The sequence below is a fragment of the Aplidium turbinatum genome, chromosome 11, assembly GCF_918807975.1.
Source record: "Aplidium turbinatum chromosome 11, kaAplTurb1.1, whole genome shotgun sequence".
In the NCBI taxonomy this organism is placed as follows: Eukaryota; Metazoa; Chordata; class Ascidiacea; order Aplousobranchia; family Polyclinidae; genus Aplidium; species Aplidium turbinatum.
The window spans coordinates 24,407,093-24,428,095 of record NC_137482.1 but is presented as its reverse complement, the minus strand read 5'-3'; the positions used below and the strand labels follow the sequence as shown (position 1 = coordinate 24,428,095).

Genomic DNA, 21,003 nt, shown 5'->3' with positions numbered 1-21,003 from the left:
CTGAACAATTTGTACCCCAATTTCGTACCCTGAAAAGATCGAGAAAACAATACAACAGAGCCGAAGTCGCTGATTAGAGTTACCACGAAATAGGTTGCATCCTATTTGCTCTAGGTACTGTAGTTCATTCTGCTGAAGTTTGATTTGTGGTAGTTGTTTACTGAACGGATAGTGTGGGAAAATGGTTGAGTGTATGCTCTAGTCTACATATTTACTATTAATGAGTAGGTGCAGTTAATCAATCAATCATTAGTTTATTTGCCGGAAACCAGAACAGTAAATGGTTGAAATAGGCAAGTTGTATCGCCAATACACTGCAAAAGTGGCACCAGTTCCCATACTGACAGTAGCCTATATATCATAGGCGCCAACTTTTGTTTTTGCACGGGGTGGCGGATAGCTTTTGTTTGATTTTTACGAAGCGTGTTTCGTAGATGCAATTGTCTTTTCACACCTGATTTGTAGCTCGATAATTTACAAAGCAACTTTACAACTAAGCACAGGAGGTATATATGTCGTGAATTTTATTGTTACGTTGCTGCTCTGACACAGTGGCGGATTCAGAACGTAATTTATGGGTGGGCCTAGGAAATATCTTGATGGGCCTTCACCAATAATGCCACGGCGGGCCAGCATACAAAAATTTAGTGTTACCGGAGCTTTTACACAAGCCGGAGTCTCCTAGGTTTCGTGTTAAAAAAAAGTTGATTATGTCATCATAATCTGAACTGTCAACGAGTTGTCTTTCAAAAGACAAAAGTGTCAAGTTGAAGACAAAGGCATCCAGTCAGCATGGATGATCTCAAGCACGTTTGGATCCTGTTTGTTGCGGAGAAAAGTCTCTCAATGCTGCAGGACGTAGAAGCCAGTGCTATGATGGTCCTTAAGATACTGATCACGTTCGGGAAAATATCAGCAGGGCAGCTAGCTGTCCACTGTCCAGTACTTCCATTAATGTAGGAAAGTTTTCCCAATCCGTTTTCCGTCTGATGTGTTGAATGAATACAGCATGTTCAGTTGTTCACCCGTTCAGCATCTGTGATCTCAATGCCATACAGTGCACACAGACCATTTAGAATGTTTTTTTTTTGCCAAAAGTGACAGATCCAGGTGAGAAAGAGGCCACTGCTCTCATTAATCCATACTTGTCGTCCATAAAGTGGCAGTTTAACTCCGTTATCTGCCTGTCAAGAATACAGTTCCACAGCGCCCTTAAATCCTCATTGCTCTTGGCAGCTGACGTTTTTCCCAGCGTTATGGTGACAGCAGACTTGTGAAACTTCGAAGGCAGCTTGCGTTCACGAGAAGCAACCACGTCCCAGTTAGTTATCTCATGTTTTCATTGTCAGTTCTTCTGTCAGTTTGAGCACGTCGCCAAAGTCACCCTTCGAATTCTCGTGGAAAGTTGCATTATGTAGCTTTCAGTGTGAAATAGTGATGCCACAGATAATTCAGTACCACTTGGTTGTTCTAGTGTTAAACATTAATATATTTTTTTTCATGAATCTGATTTTGGGTAGGCCCACTGTCAATCTGGGTGGGCCTATACCAATCAGGCCCACCCGGTAGATCCGCCCCTGCTCTGACACTTAACATTTGGCAAAAGTATATTTGCGAACAGCACTTTACTGAGTGCACTTTTTAAATAAAACTCAAAAAGTTTCGAAAATTGCATTTTTTTAATGAAATTTGAAAATAGATATTCATTTAAGGGGTGGAGCTATCAATCATCAAGATAATTTTATTTCCAAGTATTTTATAGCTGTCATAATTTATAGCAATATTATGAGCAGTTTAAAAATTTTCAAAAAAGATTTTTGAGGGAGGCAACGGAAAAATCGTATTTTAACAAATGTAACAATGACTTATGACAAGTAACAAATAAAACGATCGCAACAACAAGGGAAAAACTCATAGCCACGTGTTGCATAATCTTCACGTAGCTTGCTTGATGTTACGCGAGTATCATGCTTGTGACAAAAACAATCATTTTCTTCGCAATACTGTGTTGGTTCACCTCTTGCTTTACGTTGACTTGAAGCGATAACCAATGGCGTGGCCACCCCGTAACCCTGTAAGTCGGCGCCAGTGGTATATATATACTAATCAACTCTACTGATCTAGCTGAGGAATAATGTTATAAATGTATATTTTTATATAATAACAAGTAATGTAATCAGCTAGATTGGTAAACTGTATAATGCATTGCAAAAGCTTTTGCCATTACAAAGGCAACTTTTTCAGTGCCTTTTCTTATTGGAATAAGATATTGAAGAAGCCGTCTTAGTAATAAAATTTTACAATTTAAGTGTCACTGACTCACTGTGATGGTAGGTACGTAGGTCGTAGGCCACATGTCCCAATCGCTGAATTAGACAACCTGTGTCAAAAAAATTTGGAGAAGAAAACTACAAAATCAGAAATCAACCCATTGGTGCATGAAAAATTGTTAACTACATAAATCAATGACATAAGGTAGCCATAACCTCAGAGCCTGTGGTTTCTATATGTATATGATAAAACTAATTTATGTCAATAAAGATTTCCAATTTTTGAAACATGTATTGTTCACTTTTGTCATTATTTCACAAATGAACTAAATTTTTTAAAGCGAGTGATTCGGTCAAACGTCACTGAAAATATTTTTATAATAAAAGAGGTTTTGTGTTAAAAACCTGTTATCCTATATTCAGAACTTGCTGGTGTTGCAACTCAGGTTTTAAGTTTGATCAACTGACCTCTTGTTTTTGTGTGCCAAATATAGCAATGTCAGATTCGGAGTCTGACACTGAGAATGTGCCCTCAGATTTAATTGGATTCATGTTTGGAAATATTGACAGGCATGGAAACTTGGAAAATGATATTTTGGATGAGGTATGGTTTATCACAAATTATTCTAATAGCATATATATATATTTGATTTAAGGCAGTGACAATACTTAGCGTGAAACGTTCAATAACCATAGCAATCTCCGTTTCACAAAGTGTTTTAGTTTTTTTTTAATACAGGGCAACTTCTTCAAGTTTGGAAACTTGCTATTGTAAGTCCAGTGTTCAAACAAGGTGACCACCATTTGGCACTTAATTATAGGCCCATTAGTTTGACATCTATGTGTGATACTATTCCATGTGTGATACAAGTGTGCTCAGATCCCATTTGTTGAACAAAATTGACCGATCCTTCTATGGTTGCTAACAAAATGCGAGGATTAGGACAAAACCATCTCCACTTCCAAGTCCAGACTTCTCAAAGCAAACACTGGGATTGTAAACTAATGGCTGGTTGCCTATTCAATGAAACCCACATACTACATCAAAATTTTATATTGTATATACTTGTTTGTTCAATAGTGATATCAATAATCATGTTTTTTTTAGAAATCCAAATCCCACCTTGTACAATTGAGCACATTGGCTGGGCTTGGAAAATTTGTCTGTAGTTTGACAAAAGAAGAACAACTAAGCTCTGGTACTGATACCTCGGCTGTAAAGATCGATGGTAAGAATTGGCAATTATTAAATGGAGATTTGTACTTCACTTTTTACAAGAATGCTAAATTCCGTGTTCTTCAACTTTAATTTCTATCTGAGTCAAGTTGAAAACTTACAGTGAGGTGTGAAGCAATGGCATACAATGACCATTGTTTTATGTGTTCACTTTTGTCAGAAGGCTTTAAACACACATTAGGTTTGCAGTTTGCTCAATCCCTATTCATATCATGTCAAAATAACTGATATGATAAAGAGTTACTATGCAAATCAAGCATGTGTTTGAAACTTTCTAAAAAATGTGAACACCGAAAAAATGGTCATCGTGTGTCATTGATGTGGAGCAAATGCCTATGTAGGGCTTGTACAGTAGAAGTGGCTAGGTTTGCTACATGCTATGGTTAAAGCTTTCGTTGAGAGTTTGCTTTGTTGATCCATAGACAGACAAAGCAAAGTAACTTTAACATATTTATTACACAAAAAAATATAACAGAATTAAAATAAACTCAAACATTTTTGTCCTCATCAGGAATTACTGTAAATATTCAATATATATAAAGTGTATAATATTGTATTGATGTATTTTATGCACAGTATTGTAGATTTAAAGTAATTCCTGAGGAGGACACAAGTACGTGTTAAAAACTTTTGAGTTTGTTTTAATTTGTGACCGTAGGTATCTTTGTGGAATAAATATTATGTTAAACCCATTGAAGTTACTTCGCAGTGTAGACTTTAACGATCTAACTAACCATTGAAGTTACTTTGTTTTGTCATATTATGGCTAATTCAATGCTTGTAGATAAGGGTACTCTGAGACAGCTACAGTGAGTTGATGCAAGTTATTATTGCAGGTCATGAAGCTGATGCTGTGGATTATTCGAATATTGATGAACTTGCAGATGATGACTTCGATCTTGGAAGACAGGGTAACTTTTGTATATTTGTAGTTTGATCCGATCCAAATCAAACATCAATTTCATTAAAATGTCTTGCTCTGAGTATATATGTTAAAACGTCCACTATGCCATATCACTTGACAGTGTTTGTGTTAATCTTGTAGAGAAGCTTTCAACCAAACTTGTGCAGATAATAATGCTCTGCTGTACCAAAAATTTGATACAGACTGTGGGTGTGGGAATCAGCCCTCGAAATTAGCTTCCATCTACGAAGGCAAAAACATTGCCGTCGCCAAATCAACAAACCTTGGATTGCGGCGGCAGTTGCCTTATGCTTTAATCAAACGAAATTTTATGCGCTTCCTCATCGTGCCCACGGCGGTAACCCAGAGCATCACGCAAGCTATTTTATGCGCTGACAATGCTCCTTGTGAACTGTAAAAAGTTTGCAATCTTATAAATACTGGCTTAATTGCTACGCAAAAGTTATTCTTTCATCGAATGCTAATTATTTACCGGTGTCGTTGCGAATATATATCATGGTGAAGGAAGATACAGTTAAAAAGAAGAATTTACCTCTATAGGTTATCAAACAGAGGGAACAGAAGGGAAGGTTAGTGTGGTATTTTTCAAAATTTGTAAAGAATTTTATGACGGAAACAAATCGGAATTAGAAAAGCTACGGGGTCAAGTTAAAAAAGTAGTACAAAATTGGATAAATGGTTCTTCGGCAGTAAAGAAAAGTAATGCTTCCGATCATATGGCATCGCGCGTTCATGAACGGGCAGTTTTGCGTTTTCAAGTATTCCAGTGACGACGCGACAACTTCATCCTCCGATACAGCATCTGATGATTCCGATTCTCACTAGTTATACAGTATTCCGATTCTGACTAGTCAACCGATATCCAACAGACTTTGTGTTGCTCACAGTGTCCCAATTGTGCCGAAATTATGTTAGTGTATACGTAAATCAAGGCAATCTTCTCGCAGGTAGCTATTAATTTGTTACCGGTACCTGGTTGAGCAATTAAACGTTATTTTATGATAGGGCAACGTCGCTAGATGTCGAATTAATGTAAAACAAACGTAAATTTCTTATTGGGCATTGTTGTAACGCAATATTACCCGCCGGGAAAATTAAATCGATTTGCGCTGACTCGAACGTTGAATCAACCCAAAATTAACTTGCTCGCTTTATCGCTACTGTTTTGATACAATTTTTTCGTAACAACGTTCACAGCAACTGCCGAGGCAATTTCAACTTTTGCCGTTTGGCCTCGGCAATGTTTTTGCCAAGTAAAAATATGGTAATTTCGAAGACTGCGTGAGTGTTCACAGCAAGTAAAATAGTCCGAGGTGAGGTCTTGGTGCGATGTTTCTGCTGATTAAATTCCCGCTGCGAGTAAATCAAACCGGAAGAAATTTTGAACTTGTCCGAATTAAGTGCTCATTTTGTGACGGCATTTTTATTGCCGTAGCAGAATGGCCATTATGACGTTTGCGGCAGCATTTACCGCGGCAAATCGGAATGGTGAAAAACGTATTTACAACATTGAGCAACGAAATAATGACGTAGTTCTTTTGTTCTTATTTTTTTGTCATTGTTTAACATTGAATGATATCTCAGTGAGGCAAAATAAACTTTTACAGTGATTTGGAATTATTTTACAATTGAGCTAGCAAACCTTTTTTAATCACAATTGTATTTTAAAATTCTTTGAGTTGCTTGATTTATTAATTTAAGAATAGGATTCAATAATGTGAATAACTTGAAACCAATAAATGATTCAAAAGTATTTGTGGTTTGTACGGTCACATAAAACCAAAGCCTCTTATTTCCAATCTTTTTATGGTGTGAGTGCAAAGCAGTGCGGTTGTTGACTACCATATCAAGGCATTTCCGGGAGATGAAAATTTCTTGTATTTTAATCTGGATAAAGTGACTCAAAGAGGAAGTCAGTTTCTCTAATGAACTGTAGAATATATCTCACTCTTTACATTTTTTTTTTCACAAATTATTCTAATAGCATAATTAGCATATATTTGATTTAAGGCACTGACAATACTTAGCGTGAAACGTACAATAACCATAGCAATCTCTGTTTCACAAAGTGTTTTAGCTTTTTCTTGATACAGGGCAACTTGAAAAAAAAACAAAAAACTCTTTACATCAAAAGTAGTCACTAGTTCACTAAAAACCTTAACAGCCTGTGTTTACCCTCAATAGAATCATCAGAAGAAATTTATTCAAGTAGAATCTCTTAAATAGATTAACAAATCTGTTTATTAATTGTTTACTAAAAAACCTGTTTATTAATCTATTTAAGAGATTCTATTTGAATGAGTTTCTTCTGATGATCCTATTGAGGTGAAATGAAACAGGCTGTTAAGGTGTTTAGTGAATTAATAACTAATTTTGATGTAATTTGCTCTGCTTGACTTTTCGCTTGGCATTGAGCACTTTTTGTAGTATTGCATTTATTGTTTATCTCACTCTTTATGTTTCATTAACTGAAGTACGTCCAACATAACTGACTTTTTTGTAGATGGCTCGTACAATGACCAGTTTGGGCAAAACCAGCATCACAAATCAACTCCACAAAAGTGAGTTTGTTTTTTAAGCTAAGTATTTGCAATATGTAAATTTAAATCCATTTTGTAGTCGTTGCATGGTTGTCACCATTAAAATAACTTTATCAAGATCCAATCAAGACAAGCCTCACCACGAAGGCGATGACATCATCCTACCATCCATTGTGTTGCACTCCTCGCATTCAGGCTCCTCCCCGAAGCGCAAGTCATCCACTGATTCCGATCACAAGTTACAAAAGCATGGACATTATGACAAGAACAAGTCAGGTGTGCTATTTTGTTATCAGTAAGGGATGCATTATTTGGATGTGGCAATCGTGACCGCAACATCTTGATGTGAGACAATGCAGTTCACTGCACTTGATTTGGCGCAAGAGGTGTATCTAATGTAATGCCTTCCCACCACTAAACACTAAACAGCTCATTTCATTGCAGAAACTATTTTTACTTGGCGTGAAAACTTTTTTCTTTTGTCGTTATTTTGGCTTGTAAAACTATTCTTGCTTTACCCGTGTTGAATTTTAATCACAAAATGGCAATCCATGACACCTCACCATTACAGTTGACACTTATTGAAGCTTATACGACACGTTGCGTAACATTAGAAACAAGGAAATTATGCTACCATTCCTACCAACTAACACTGAAGCTCATCTTCAAACAAATGTGCCTCAATGTAGTGTCTGCTCGGTTGTTTTTATTTCTTACCATCACAGCGAAAACAATACATGTCAACATAACAAAGGTCGAGAAAAAAGGGTGGAAGCGACTAAACGCAAACCTTAAAGCATGCTTAGGACTGATATTGTTTATGAAGCTAATAAAAGCTGCAACACCTTCAGAAAAGTTTAAGATGGAAAGGAAATACAAAAGAATTATATAAAAAAAACGAATATTTTCAATATTTGTTTGAATAGACACTTGCTATGCAGATCGTCCATGGTGTATTATTAAGAGTGTTAATAGTGGTGAGGGGAACAAGTCTTGTGCTGCAATAGGCTACCTCTTATCGCAAAGTAGTTGAAGTAATTTGTGGTAACTGAAAGCTTTTCGAATTCAGGGCTGTCAAAGATGGAGAGGAAGAAACGACGAAAAGAGAAGATGCTTCAGAGGCAACAACAGACCGAAGAGGATCGAATATTCAACCGCCACCTAATGGCAGTTGAAGAGAAAATTGGCAAGGCTGACATTTGCGAATTATTTCCCGAATTTCGTCCACACAAGGTGCCGGAAATATCACTATCTTTGTGTGCTATATGCTATAAGCTGCTTTTTCTTGTGAATGAATTATTGTACTGTATTTTACTATTCAGTATTCATGTATGTAAATCTTTTATGTGAAATTTATAATATCGTTGAAAGAAGTTTAGTGCTTTAAAACAATAGCATTTTCTATCCATGCATGTGAAGGTACTTCGTTTCTTGCGTCTATTCGGTGGGAAGAAGACCTCTTCTCTTCCAAATATCTGGCGGAACTGTCGCCGTCGTAGAAAAAAGCGAAAAGCACCTGACTCGACCACACAAGCAACTGTTGCAGATTCTCCTGTGGTGGCGAAATGCCCATCGCCATGGAAACTTCCTTCTGTTCCCATCCCTTCAAATGAGGAATGCCTCACAGACGACGAGGTGAACCTCTGCTGATGTAAATCTTTAAACAAAAAGCACAAAGAGCTTGATGTTGGTCTGGGTCTGTTTTATTTTTGATTTTTTTTTTCTGTTCCATGCTTTCACATGTGTCTGCTAATTGCCCCAGGCTTGTCACCTGTACAATAACTTACCTATATGTTGCCATGGTCCTGTCAAAGGTCTTTGCTAATGATTGTATCATTGACTAGCTGATGATGTTGAAGCCGATAAAGCCAAAGAAAGTGACGGCCCAGTCCAACAATACGAGCAGCGATGTGGCAAAGTACGACATACCTGCATGGCGATATGGACCTGCCGCTCTCTGGTATGACATGCTCGGTATACCAGAAACAGGAGAAGGTTTTGACTACGGGTTCAAGCTTAAAGAGCCTGGGGTAGGTTTGTTGTCATAGTTCGACGAGTGAATGAGATAATTATTGCAGGCGGTAATATGACAAGATTTTTGATATGTTGTACTTTAGCTTGATGATATTTCTGAGGGATAATATGTGCAACATGTGATACGTTAGTGTCATACGGCGCCATTGAACATTGGGTGGCGCGCTCTTTACTGACAGGCTTGTTGTTTAATCAGAGAATTAGACAAACTCCAACTTTAACAACAAACCAAACGATTTATAACAAACACATACCCGCGGCGTGTCTAATCTGATTGTAATCATCGTCCAGGCAAACGTGTTTAATGGGAACACAGTGATCCGAGACAACGATTCCTTCCCCTCCCCGGATCACTTCTACATGGTGTCACAGATGCGATGGGAGGGGGACATCATTTGGAATGCTGATGATATCAGGCATAAAGTTGGAAAGGTACGTAGATGGGACTCTCTCGTCTGCACGAGATCATTTGACTGCCATGAACAGCTCTGGTGCTTTCGAACTAAACTTTGGAATCACTAGCTATACAAAATAAAAGAGTTTCGATTGAGGATTGTTAATCTTCATTGTGATGATCTTCCTTGTTTGTTTGGATGATTCTAAACTTTTATTGCAAACCTTTAAAAGTGTTCAAGTTGCATAGCAAATTTAGGGTCTTTAAACGTCCGTTGCTTACAAAGTGCTTCAGCTGTGTGATTACAGTAAGATTAAATTTATTTTCTGTAGTGCCATGAGTACAAGGTAAAGTAAATGCAATTGAAACAAAAGAAGTGATTTTGAAGGGCCAGTCACACTTTACCGCCAGTACTTACCAAAACAACAAACCGAATATTCGCTCCAATGCTCAAATTACCCGAGTGGGATGTAGCTTGTGCCTCGCTAGTGCCTCAACTTGACTTGTGAACATTGTTTTGTTCATTTGCCACGAAATTTTAAGCATGACATGTTTTGACAGAGCATACAAATGGCTCAAGATTCCGAGGAAAAGTTCAAGTTGCGGGTAAGTTTCGGTCGACTGATGTTCACCGGGTCAAGTTAGTGTTGCTGCCATTGTCCTATCTTTGATATATCTTGATTGTGTTTTAGCACGCTTACATCATGTGACCTGTGCATACAGAATTACAAACCCTCCGTTGGCTTGTTTTGTATGGAAGTAGTTAATGCTGTGCCCCCCATCAGGTGGATCGTGCTGCTCAGGCCGGTTGGGTCCCCACCAGTACCCAACGCACTGCCCTCCCGCACAGTGGTGCTGGTATGAGGGGAGCGATGGCGCTTACACTGGAGAAACCAACCGGGATGGTGAAAGAAGGTGGGTCTTCCTTCCGAGTGTCTGTGCTGGATAGCGAAAGTTATTAATTATTGTGGTTGACTTGTCTAGTTGAAAAGAACGGCGATACTGCGGACTCTATCTTTCCTATCGACAACTATGAGCTGATATACGGTCAGTGGGAGAAGGACATCATATGGGATGACCAGAACATGGAAAGCATCCCAGAACCGACGGCGTTCCGATTTGATCCAAACGATGACAACATCATCCTAAGTCTCCCGGATGAACCAAAGCCTTGGTGAGCCCCCGCGTCATAGAGCCGCTTGTGACGTCAATTGTCAAACTCGAAGCTTCAATTTATTTTCTTATATCGTAGTGGAAATGATCTTCACTACAAAGACTCGAAGAAAGAGAGTTTGAAGAAATCAAAGCTGCTACTTGGGAAATCTGGTATTGTGCAACTGCATCTTCTAACTGTTTTTCTAAGTAATCGCTTTCATACAATTTGGGTAGAGAGGTAACTTTTTTAAACCATAAGCTGACATAACTCAGCAACAACAATACTATTAACATTATAAAAACAAAAAACAATAAGCTATCGCTTTTGGCTTGTCATACAGCCCTTTTCAAGCCTATAAGAGAAGTATTTTAAAAGAAATACTAAAGAATCATATCTTCAGACAGTTAATGATAAAACTTTTAAGGTGAACGCTAAAGTAAATATGCAGAAAATCTTTATCGATAATTAGTTAATTCCCTTACCACACTGTGATGTCGTATCGCTGGTATCGAAACAAATCGAGTGTTGTTATGGTGAAGCGCTCTACGGAAACATCAAATCAACTCAGAAGAGGGATACAGTAGTTGTATTGGAAAACCATATTTTAACCAAAGTGTGTTTACATTTTTTGCTTCCTAAAGTGGATGGTGCAACGAACCTGTTGAACATCGATCAGTTTGTATCTCATAGGAGCGGCTTGTTGTTATTGTTGTGTAGTGGTTGGGAGGAACAAACTTGTGATTGTATTCAGGCAAAGACGCCGAGAAGGATGACGAAGACGCGGGGTCGTTGTCAAAGAAGGATTTGTGGAACCTGTCAAACGATCGCTTTTACGATCCCCGGAAGTCGATGACTGGGGCGCTTGCTATTGGGCTGATGAGTACGATGCTACAGGTAACCGGTAGAAGCCCTATCGTTACCACGGGATTAGTCACTTTGTTTTCGGTTACCATTTGATACCTCGACAGTAGGCAGTACTGAGATTTTCTATTTTGTGTCAGTTGGAACTGACAGAAAGTCAGACGTGTCTGATGATCGAGGGCCAAGGATTAATAATTTACAAGTACCTTGTAGCCACCGGCGCCGAGTCCCGGGCAAGCGAGCGGGCCGCGCCCGCCGGACATTTTAGGAATTTAAAAAAAAAATTTAATGCAACTTTAAGGTTCCCAAAATTTCTGTAACCATCTGCCAACTTCTGATACTAGCCTACTTACCTTATTCGCAGGGTTTTGTCGCCATATGATAGGCCCTACTAATTAAGCGATTAGTTTTCGTCAATTATTGCCATTGTTACATTCATGCAACGTTAAACGTTGATTCGCTGTTAAACGAGCAAAAGTGTCCGGCCGCGCCGTTTGTCTCCACTCGTTGCCCAGTGCTATAAATCAAGTAAATTGCGCAAACCCGCGAGGAACTTCATTTGCGGCAAAAGTTTGACCGCAATTTCCACTGCTTTTACATCGTTTTAACATCGCCAGATGTTAAATCGGTGTAAAAACTGTTGCATTGTTCTTCAAAGGAGTAATTTTCTCTCAAACGACGTTATCAATTAACTCTGCTGCCAAAATGCTCTATTGTGTCGTCTCAATCATCACAGTTGCGTCTGTTACGTCAATGATATTAAACTGTGCACACCTGTTGGTTTGGCCGGATGAAACCGTTGGTTGTCATTAGTTGAAATTCGGCTCCTTCGTTATACAACTGTTCTAATTTTAATTGTAGATTCAATGTAAGCTCGATTCAATAGCGCAGTTTATCGCTAGATGGCTTTTCGGGAGCTGAATTGCCGTGAAATCGCTTCTGCGTTGCATCTTGTTATCTGTGCGCCCGCTAGGAGCGACTTATCGTCTGAACTCACCGATGTATTGTGTGTGTTATCGTGTTGTATTAACAATAGTAATGTAATTAATTATGGAACTAGTACAGTATTGTCACCTTATTCAAACCTGGATGTGTGGCAGACTGTGCGGAAGAAGCTCATCACTGGACATAGCTCAACGGACAGGAAGGCACCATCCAGTATCACAGTTGCAGGACGTGCCCAAGAGCATGACGTGACACGTAGACGTTATGGTCATCCTGCTGCATCTCATGCTTCACCCAATCGTCTTGACCATGTCTTGCCATTGGACCCTGAAACCTGAGACAAGAGAGTGAGGTTGGAGTCCCGCGCAGCCCTTCCTCACTTTAAACAAAATCACGCGCAAGTCATGATCCTGGATCAAGAAGCCCTGTGGCGATGGAGGAACGGCGAACCAGATGGTGCGGATACACCCAAGCTGTAGCCATGATCCCACACACAGGCGGCTCAGGCCAAAGACTGAAACTTGATCTCAGTCTCATTGGCTATCTTCGGAAACGAAGGGCGAACATTATCATCAGTACAGTATTGCAGTTTTCGTCCCGCAACCCGCACATATCAATCACAAAAAATATGCGGAACTGAATTACCAGGACCAGACGTTGTTGCGTACCAATTATATTTATTACTTGTTTCCAAATCGTGTTAGAGGAGACATAGACTTAAATGTAAAACTGGGCTAGCCCAACAACCTAGCAAAATCGCCCTTTTGAAAAACGCACAAAATAACCTTTATGACGTGACAGTATGTGTTCGCCCGCCCAGCTATTTTGAAAACTCGGCGCCTATGCTTGTAGCTAAGTAAGCAGCACTAAACCACCGGGCATTGGCATTACGACTGGAAAGCGAAAAGTTTACTTTGAGCAGTTTTCTTACGTAAATTGCTACAATTTTGTGCCAATTTCGGTGAATGCGAGAGCTAAGAATATTACACTTCGAGTTTATTCTTTGTAGTCTCAACATAAAAATAAATGCTGTAGCATGTCGCATGTCATTTTCATTGTCAATTCCAACTTCCACAGCACTCGATTCCAGCCATGGAGCTCCACCACATGTTGTTCCCCACGTTCATGAGCCCCTCCCGGCTCCAGATCTTCCACCGGCCCGTCTGCAAGCGGTACCAACATGGCGGTCTCGCCAAGCCCGGCGCACATGTTGTACATTGCGTCATGAAGCACTTGAAAAAGAAGTAAGCACCACTGTCTGTGCACTCAATGTACGACTGAAAGTGTTACTATTAAGGGTGTGGAATTAACCAAATTGCCGTCCAACCCTCGCCATACGGGGAGCAAGAGACCTTAAATCAAATAAATGGGTACATATCCTACACTAAAACGCCAAATACTTTTCCACTTGACTCCACGCCTTGGTTACAGTCGTAACGTTGCATGCGTTCGTATTTTATGAAGTGATTCACTACGATCTACTAGTTTGTACAGAAGTGTGGCTGACATGTTGTTCGGAGCACTGAGTGACAGGTGATGTGTTGCTGTGCAGAGCTAAACTACGCGAACAAGAGAGGACGGCCTCTGGTGGAGGAGAAGTTTTCTTCATGCGCAAGCTTGAAGATCTTTCTGCTTTGGATGGCCACCTTATTTTGGGGGAGTACAGCGAGGAATGCCCTCCACTGCTGTCACAAGTTGGCATGGCGATTAAAATTAAGAACTACCACAAACGGGTGAGACGATTTGAAAGTTGCGTTTCAACTTCATTGATGTGATCTACATTTTTGGTGCCAGGTTGTGCCTGATAACAGTGAACGAGCTCGATATCTTTTTAAACACCCCAACAATGATTGTTCTAGAAACCAGACAAGGATTCTGATTCGACACGGTACCGCTACGGTGAGACCGTCTATTCCCACTCCTCCCCTTTCCTGGGTACCTTAGCCCCGGGACAGTCCCTGCAGGCGTTCGAATGCAACATGTACCGGGCCCCTGTCTACGAGCATCGTTCCTCATCGACCGACTTCCTCATCATCAGGACCAGACACAAGTTCGTACCCGGTGCTTAGTTGCTTGCTTGTGTTTTGTTGAATCGGCAACTTGAAGGAAATTGGACGATGAAGTCACCGATTGATGCGGAGAAATAGAATTAAATAATAAATGGGGAGGGCGACGGCTTGCAGCAAGGAAGCATAAGAAAAGTTCTTGACTGTTTTCACTTGTTGATTGTTCATAAAGAAACTTGTTTATCTTTGTTCTGATTATGATTGCAGATCGTATATTGATGATCCTATCACTAGCCTATTTATTCCAGTTACTTCATCCGACATGTTCCTTACATTTTCACGGTAGGCCAATTATGCCCTCTGCTGGAGGTTCCTGGACCCAACTCCAAGAAATCAACCAATCATGTGCGCGATTTCCTGCAGGTCGGTTCGAGCAACATGCTTCGGTATGTTTCTGTAGCCGAGTGCTGACAACGTCTGTGTGACGATTGAAAGGTCTGAAAGAAGCTTTAAAACATGCGGCTGTACTGTCTGTTGGCACAATGAGCACAATCTGCTACAGCGCTTACAGGAGACTTCTTTTGCAGGTTTTCATTTATCGAATGTTTGCAAGGAGTCGTGACAACCCAAAGAAAATCCGGATGGAAGAGATTCGAAGAGCCTTCCCGAATCACTCCGAGAGCAGCATCAGGAAACGACTCAAACTATGCGCAGACTTCCACAGGACAGGTAGGTCATATCAAATATAGTTGCTAGTTTCCTTAATCTTCACAGCCAGTTTCACCTTAATTGAGATCATCAGAAGGTTTTTATTCAAATACAAAATAGATATTCGAATGTTCATGTGGATTAGTGAACAAACTACCACTGGACCGGTTGTTGCTTTATTTTGCAACAAAATATCAGATATGTGTTTTGCATAATGCGCCAATGGCTGACGCGAGCATCATAAATATTCCGATTGGTCGACAGTAGCGCAGATGACAACCTTGCACGGGTTAATTGGGTCAATTTGTTGTTGTGTTGGCAATTATCCCTGTTGTGTCATCTCCCTGAGCTGGTCCTGTGAACCATGATTCCGGTTGTTGGCGCGGTTGGTAAGTGTTAAACTGATCGACAAGAGTGGTTTCACAATAAATGAACCTCACAGGTCAGGACAGCAATTGGTGGGTCATCAAGAAGGATTTTCGACTCCCCACCGATGAAGAGATGCGGGCGATGGTGTCACCTGAGCAAACATGCTCCTTCTACAGGTCAGTCACATGGCTGTTCATGAGGAGGGCTATATTGTTTTTAGCAAATCAAGAATTTATGTTGTTTGGGAAATCTTTTATGTTTAGATTAAGCAAGTTTCTTCTGAAGCTTAATTCTAGCAGTTTCGCACACATAGTGCTACGACTACATCGCTGCTCAGCTCAACCTAGCTCAACCTACATCATAGCTGAACCTACACAACCTGCAATGTAGAGGGTTTGAACCACTGACGCTTGCCGCTCCAAGATTGACAGGGTGAAGTATCCAGTTGATATGGGACTGTTAGGTGCCGCTGAAACGGAGAACTGTCTTTAAATTACGTTATTGAACTGCGCATGACTAGAAGAGTTGTTGCTTGTTTTTACAATATCTTGTTGATGTTGTCAATTTTCCTCTTGCAGCATGGCAGCAGCGGAACAGAGACTAAAGGATGCGGGATACGGAGAGAAGACGATGCTCTACCAACCAGAGGAGGACAACGAGGAGGAACACCAGCTCAAGGTCACCATGGCAACGGTCTTCATTAAATAAAGCCTGACCAGATATGGTTCACGATGGCAAAGAAATCTATAAATTGGCCTGGAATCATTCGTGTTCAACCTAACATGCTTTTATCAAAATCAAGTTGATATAACAAGTCGAGACCCTGTGGTGATCATATCAGTATGGATTTGTCGTTTGTAGATATCCATAGTTAATGTTGAACCTGTTTTGGCAAGGTAAGATCTGTGTGTGCCTTCAAAGTGTCGTTTGCTGCAGGTTGACGAGGAAGTCCTCAACGCACCATGGAACGTAACAAGAGCATTTATCTCAGCCATGAAAGGAAAGTGTCTTCTGCAGGTAACTGGTGGCAGTGTGTGACAGGAAAGCGGTTTATCAGAGAATGCCGAGGTCTCGATATGCCTTTGTATCATGCGTCTGACGGCTTGATGTATGCGTGTTCTGCGCAATGCACGGTGCGCACTTTATATTTTTATTGAAACATAAATCTCGTTTTGTAAAATGAAACAAATGTAATAGAAAAGTATTCGACAATCTACCTCGAAGCATCTTTTAATCTCAAGAGCATGAGTATTTTGCATGATCGTCAATTAGGTGATTAGGAGTTACGTGGGGTGAATTATGACTGCAAAGCGGTTAGAGAGCAACACTGTGCTGTGCACATAACAGGCTACCTCTATGTGTTAGAGGAAACATTGCTTATGTTATATTATAGTCTAGTGTATAGTCGTGTTCAATACGGTATTACTATATGGGGTACTGCAGGTAAAACACTAATCAAGGAAGTTGACGTAAGACACAATAATATTATTCGCGCAATCACTAGAAGTACAAAATTCAGTCACGTCACTAGCTTATACAAATCTTTGAATATTTTACAACGTGAAGATATTTACAAACTCGAAATTGCAAAATTTATGCATAAAGTTTCCAATTATAATCTACCGCCTGTATTGCAAGATCGTTTTATAAAACTTGATAATATTCACTCGCACAACACTCGACAACTAAATAAAATGAAGTATTTTCTTCCACAAATAAACAAATCCGTGGCACACAATCTTCTGACACATCGGGGTACTAAATTGTGGAGTGAATTGGATGAATGTATTAAAAGCAAACACCTAGCTTTGTTTAAAAAACTTTATAAAATTACCTTGTTAAGTTCTTATTAAATCGTTAAAATCGTTCAGTTAAATTATTTTATCTCATGTAACGTCGTATTTGTGTTCTTAAACGATATGATTCATTATATGCTCATGTTTTCCCAGCTGGTCTTGATTCAATATTCTACAAAACCTTATATATACAATTCGATTTCGAAGCTACTGTTCCATCCATCATTATATTTTATTGATACAGTTATAATGTCTGATGCTGCAATGTAAGATGACTGATGACAGGCAGCACCTTGACTGGTTAACCGCAAGGTTGTTCGGTGCTGCCAGACCTTTCTATTGCCATATTTTGATTTGTATGTAATTGTGTTTCTTTATATCGAGTCGTATTAGAAAGGCAAATAAACAATATCTCTCTCTCTCTCTCTCTCTCTCTCTACCATCACAGCTCACTGTTAACTTGTGAAGCCTTTGAATTGGTGGACGATCGTTGATAATGGCGGACGCACGTTTTGCAGGTGACCGGACCAGCTGATCCCACAGGGTGCGGTGAAGGATTCTCTTACATCAAAGTCCCGATGAAACCTCAACAACCGAAGGTATGCCTTAGCTTTGTTGTCATCTCGTATTGATAAGTGACCAATTGTCCGTAGGGTGGATCTCATTGTGGGTGCATCTTGGGTGAAAGTTCCTCAGCGGTAGCTGCCCGCCAAGCCTATGAAACCAAACAATGTAATTTTGTAATAGCGCAAGTTTACAGTGTGGTTTTAACTTGTCCGACTCAACGAAATTCCATGAAAAAGTCATACATGATAATCTACAAGTATTATAAAAAGCATTTTCCCATTATAAATTTTGTTTCTTTCTGTGTCTTATTCAGCCGAAAAGCAGTTTTTACTAAACAACTGAGAGGAAAGCCATATTTGAGGTTGAAAATCTTTCTACATTTTATGATTATCTTTAATTGCAATGCCACCACCTTGCAGACGGAATCAGCCCCTGCGCCCCCAAAGAAGCTTGTCACTGGGACAGACGCTGATCTCCGCCGGCTTTCGCTCTCTAACGCCAAGCAACTCCTTAAGAAGTTCGGTGTCCCGGATGAAGAGGTATTTTGTTAGTTTTTTGTTTTGTGAGTGACAAAACATTTCAATGACGTATCTACTTTAGTTAACGTTCCCCCTTAGTCTCAATGTCCTGCCAGTGTGCAGCGATATGTATAGGACATGATGTCAATGCAAAGTTTATGTTTTTGGTACTTAAGAGTGATTTCCACCTCTGAACATGTTGTCTTTTGTAGCTACCCCTGAATATGAAAGCATTCCCCACCATCATGCCAAGTGTTGCCACCCCTGGGTATGACAGCATTTCCCACCATCATGCCAGGTGTTGCCACCCCTGGATATGAAAGCATTCCCCACCAGCATGCCAGGTGTTGCTACCCCTGGATATGAAAGCATTCCCCACCATAATGCCAGGTGTTGCCACCCCTGGATATGAAGGCATTCCCCACCATTATGCCAGGTGTTGCCACCCCTGGATATGAAAGCATTCCCCACCAGCATGCCAGGTGTTGCTACCCCTGGATATGAAGGCATTCCCCACCATAATGCCAGGTGTTGCCACCCCTGGATATGAAGGCATTCCCCACCATTATGCCAGGTGTTGCCACCCCTGGATATGAAAGCATTCCCTACCATTATGCCAGGTGTTCCATAATCAGCATTCTTCATGATCTATTCTATATCATCCTGTACTTGACAGATTCGTAAGTTGTCTCGTTGGGAGGTGATTGACGTTGTGCGAACGATGTCTACCGAACAGGCCCGCGCTGGGGAGGGGGGAATGAGCAAGTTTGCCCGGGGTACCAGATTCTCTGTCGCGGAACACCAGGAACGGTACAAGGAGGAGTGCCAACGTATATTCGACCTCCAGACCAAGTAAGCATGCGTGAGACTAATCTGAATGAGACTGTGCTGTTGCATAACTTTTCACCGGGAAGTTTGAATTTACAGAACAATAAAAGTGACACTTGGACCAAATGAGACAACAAGATTGATAGACGGATGTTTTACCGCTGGAAGTAGAATAATCCACATGAAGTGTAAAAAAAATAGCAAAGTACTCTTAACAAAGCTAACTACATAGTGAGGTAGATAACCCTGAAAATACTTCAGTTGGTGACACAAGCATGAAAATTGGCACACGTACTTTGGACTATGTAGATTTCAAAAGTTTAATTAACCAAACGAAAATTCAAAATGGCGGCCCGTGACGTCAAAATTCAAAATGGCCGCCATGCAGGTCCTGGACTGACGTAGGAAAGTTGCTTTATGAAAGCAATGTAGATGTGTCTCACTTCTTACTACCTTGAAAAAGTTACTTTTAAGACAGTATGAATGATTTAAGATGGTATTCAACAAAAACAAGTGTGTAACATACTATGGACAGAGAAAGGGTTTCACAAATTTGACAGTCAGGTGTGCAGAATAGTCTAAACTTTGATACTTCCGCCCAAACAGATTTAAAATACTTTCTTAAAAAGACAATTCATGTACAGTCAACATTTCTGTTATCAGTTATTACTACTGAGTACGTAAATCATGTTCATTACAATGATTCACATGTAAATAATATCTATTCATGGTCACAAGGACAGGAACATAGTGAAGTGCATGGTAAATTTGCATTTTTACATTTAGAGCTTTTGCATTCTTTTTTACAATTGCATCGTCTTAGTTCTTTACATGCTTCGGCTACGGGGTCTTTTCTTATCCACATAATGTCCCATGTTCCCCCATCTCCAGATTTCCACCTCCAGTTACTTGGAGATGGCAATTCTGGACTCCTTTCAAGAGCTCGTCCCCAAATGTGTCCGGCCTGATATGCTGCCCGAAGTGCATGCAATTTCAGCGCATCTTCTGTTGGTGGAATATTATTATATTGTTTATTTTTAAGTGTAAACAAAGTCATTCTTGCAGTGTCTACCTTATCATCAGTGCTACTTTTATCATAAAGATATACCGTAAATTTTTGAAGAATCGCAAAATCTTCTGCATTTATTTCCTCTGGACACTGACTGAGCTTCTGAAATGTTGGCGTCACATCTGGATACACTGACCACGTTGCAAAGAACCACTTCTTCCCCTTTCCTTTCATGCCTGAACAAGAGTCACAGCCACTAAAGGCATGAAAGAACAACAGCCCTTTGCATTTCTGTGGACCCAGGACAGAAAATATCTGATGAATAGGAATCCATCTTCTTTTGTTTCCTCTCCCGAAAGATATCCAGAGTTCGTGAAGTCCATCCTTGCTCAAGTTTTCAAACAAGCCAATTCCAGTAACGACCACATCAATGTCATTAGCCAGGATGGCTGCTTTTTGTATAGTTTCATACTTGAGACCATGATGAAGATGAACGAACATTTTGGTATCGGCTTCTTGGTTTGAGCTCAAATTGACTAAAGCGGAATTGTCATTATTAGTAACAGCTTTTTCATTCTTGGAAGCGTAAACGATATCATCCGGTGGCATGAATTCTTGGATGGAATCAGCTAAGAATGGATAAAGTTCTTTTTTATTGTCTGTATTTTGGAAAAAGTTTGGCCAGTTCTTTGGGACTCTCCCATCTCGAGTAACTCTCCGCCTGCTACCATTATCCCTCTTTATACGAGCATGAGATTTGATGCTTCCGTCCTTGTAAGTGTCAAACACAACATCCGTTCGTTTGTGCTTTCTGGCCTATGGCTTAATTTTCTCCACGAA

General features: G+C 40.1%; 1 protein-coding gene across 1 annotated transcript in view; it reads left to right on the top strand.

Moving 5' to 3' along the window:
• Nucleotides 1-2,758: 2,758 nt before the first annotated feature.
• LOC145779839 (transcription initiation factor TFIID subunit 1-like) overlaps nucleotides 2,759-21,003 on the top strand; it is a 30,281-nt gene continuing 12,036 nt past the window's right edge. The window contains exons 1-25 of the mRNA XM_082591495.1: nucleotides 2,759-2,874; nucleotides 3,379-3,499; nucleotides 4,344-4,418; nucleotides 6,936-6,993; nucleotides 7,091-7,248; nucleotides 8,042-8,205; nucleotides 8,392-8,607; nucleotides 8,817-9,002; nucleotides 9,298-9,438; nucleotides 9,962-10,006; nucleotides 10,186-10,315; nucleotides 10,385-10,574; nucleotides 10,653-10,726; nucleotides 11,308-11,450; nucleotides 13,440-13,606; nucleotides 13,915-14,095; nucleotides 14,222-14,412; nucleotides 14,677-14,791; nucleotides 14,956-15,097; nucleotides 15,519-15,621; nucleotides 16,024-16,123; nucleotides 16,382-16,462; nucleotides 17,760-17,840; nucleotides 18,228-18,347; nucleotides 19,003-19,178. Coding sequence (XP_082447621.1) covers nucleotides 2,767-2,874; nucleotides 3,379-3,499; nucleotides 4,344-4,418; nucleotides 6,936-6,993; nucleotides 7,091-7,248; nucleotides 8,042-8,205; nucleotides 8,392-8,607; nucleotides 8,817-9,002; nucleotides 9,298-9,438; nucleotides 9,962-10,006; nucleotides 10,186-10,315; nucleotides 10,385-10,574; nucleotides 10,653-10,726; nucleotides 11,308-11,450; nucleotides 13,440-13,606; nucleotides 13,915-14,095; nucleotides 14,222-14,412; nucleotides 14,677-14,791; nucleotides 14,956-15,097; nucleotides 15,519-15,621; nucleotides 16,024-16,123; nucleotides 16,382-16,462; nucleotides 17,760-17,840; nucleotides 18,228-18,347; nucleotides 19,003-19,178 — 3,266 coding nt within the window. The 5' untranslated portion in view covers nucleotides 2,759-2,766. The remainder of the gene's footprint in view (nucleotides 2,875-3,378; nucleotides 3,500-4,343; nucleotides 4,419-6,935; nucleotides 6,994-7,090; nucleotides 7,249-8,041; nucleotides 8,206-8,391; nucleotides 8,608-8,816; nucleotides 9,003-9,297; nucleotides 9,439-9,961; nucleotides 10,007-10,185; nucleotides 10,316-10,384; nucleotides 10,575-10,652; nucleotides 10,727-11,307; nucleotides 11,451-13,439; nucleotides 13,607-13,914; nucleotides 14,096-14,221; nucleotides 14,413-14,676; nucleotides 14,792-14,955; nucleotides 15,098-15,518; nucleotides 15,622-16,023; nucleotides 16,124-16,381; nucleotides 16,463-17,759; nucleotides 17,841-18,227; nucleotides 18,348-19,002; nucleotides 19,179-21,003) is intronic.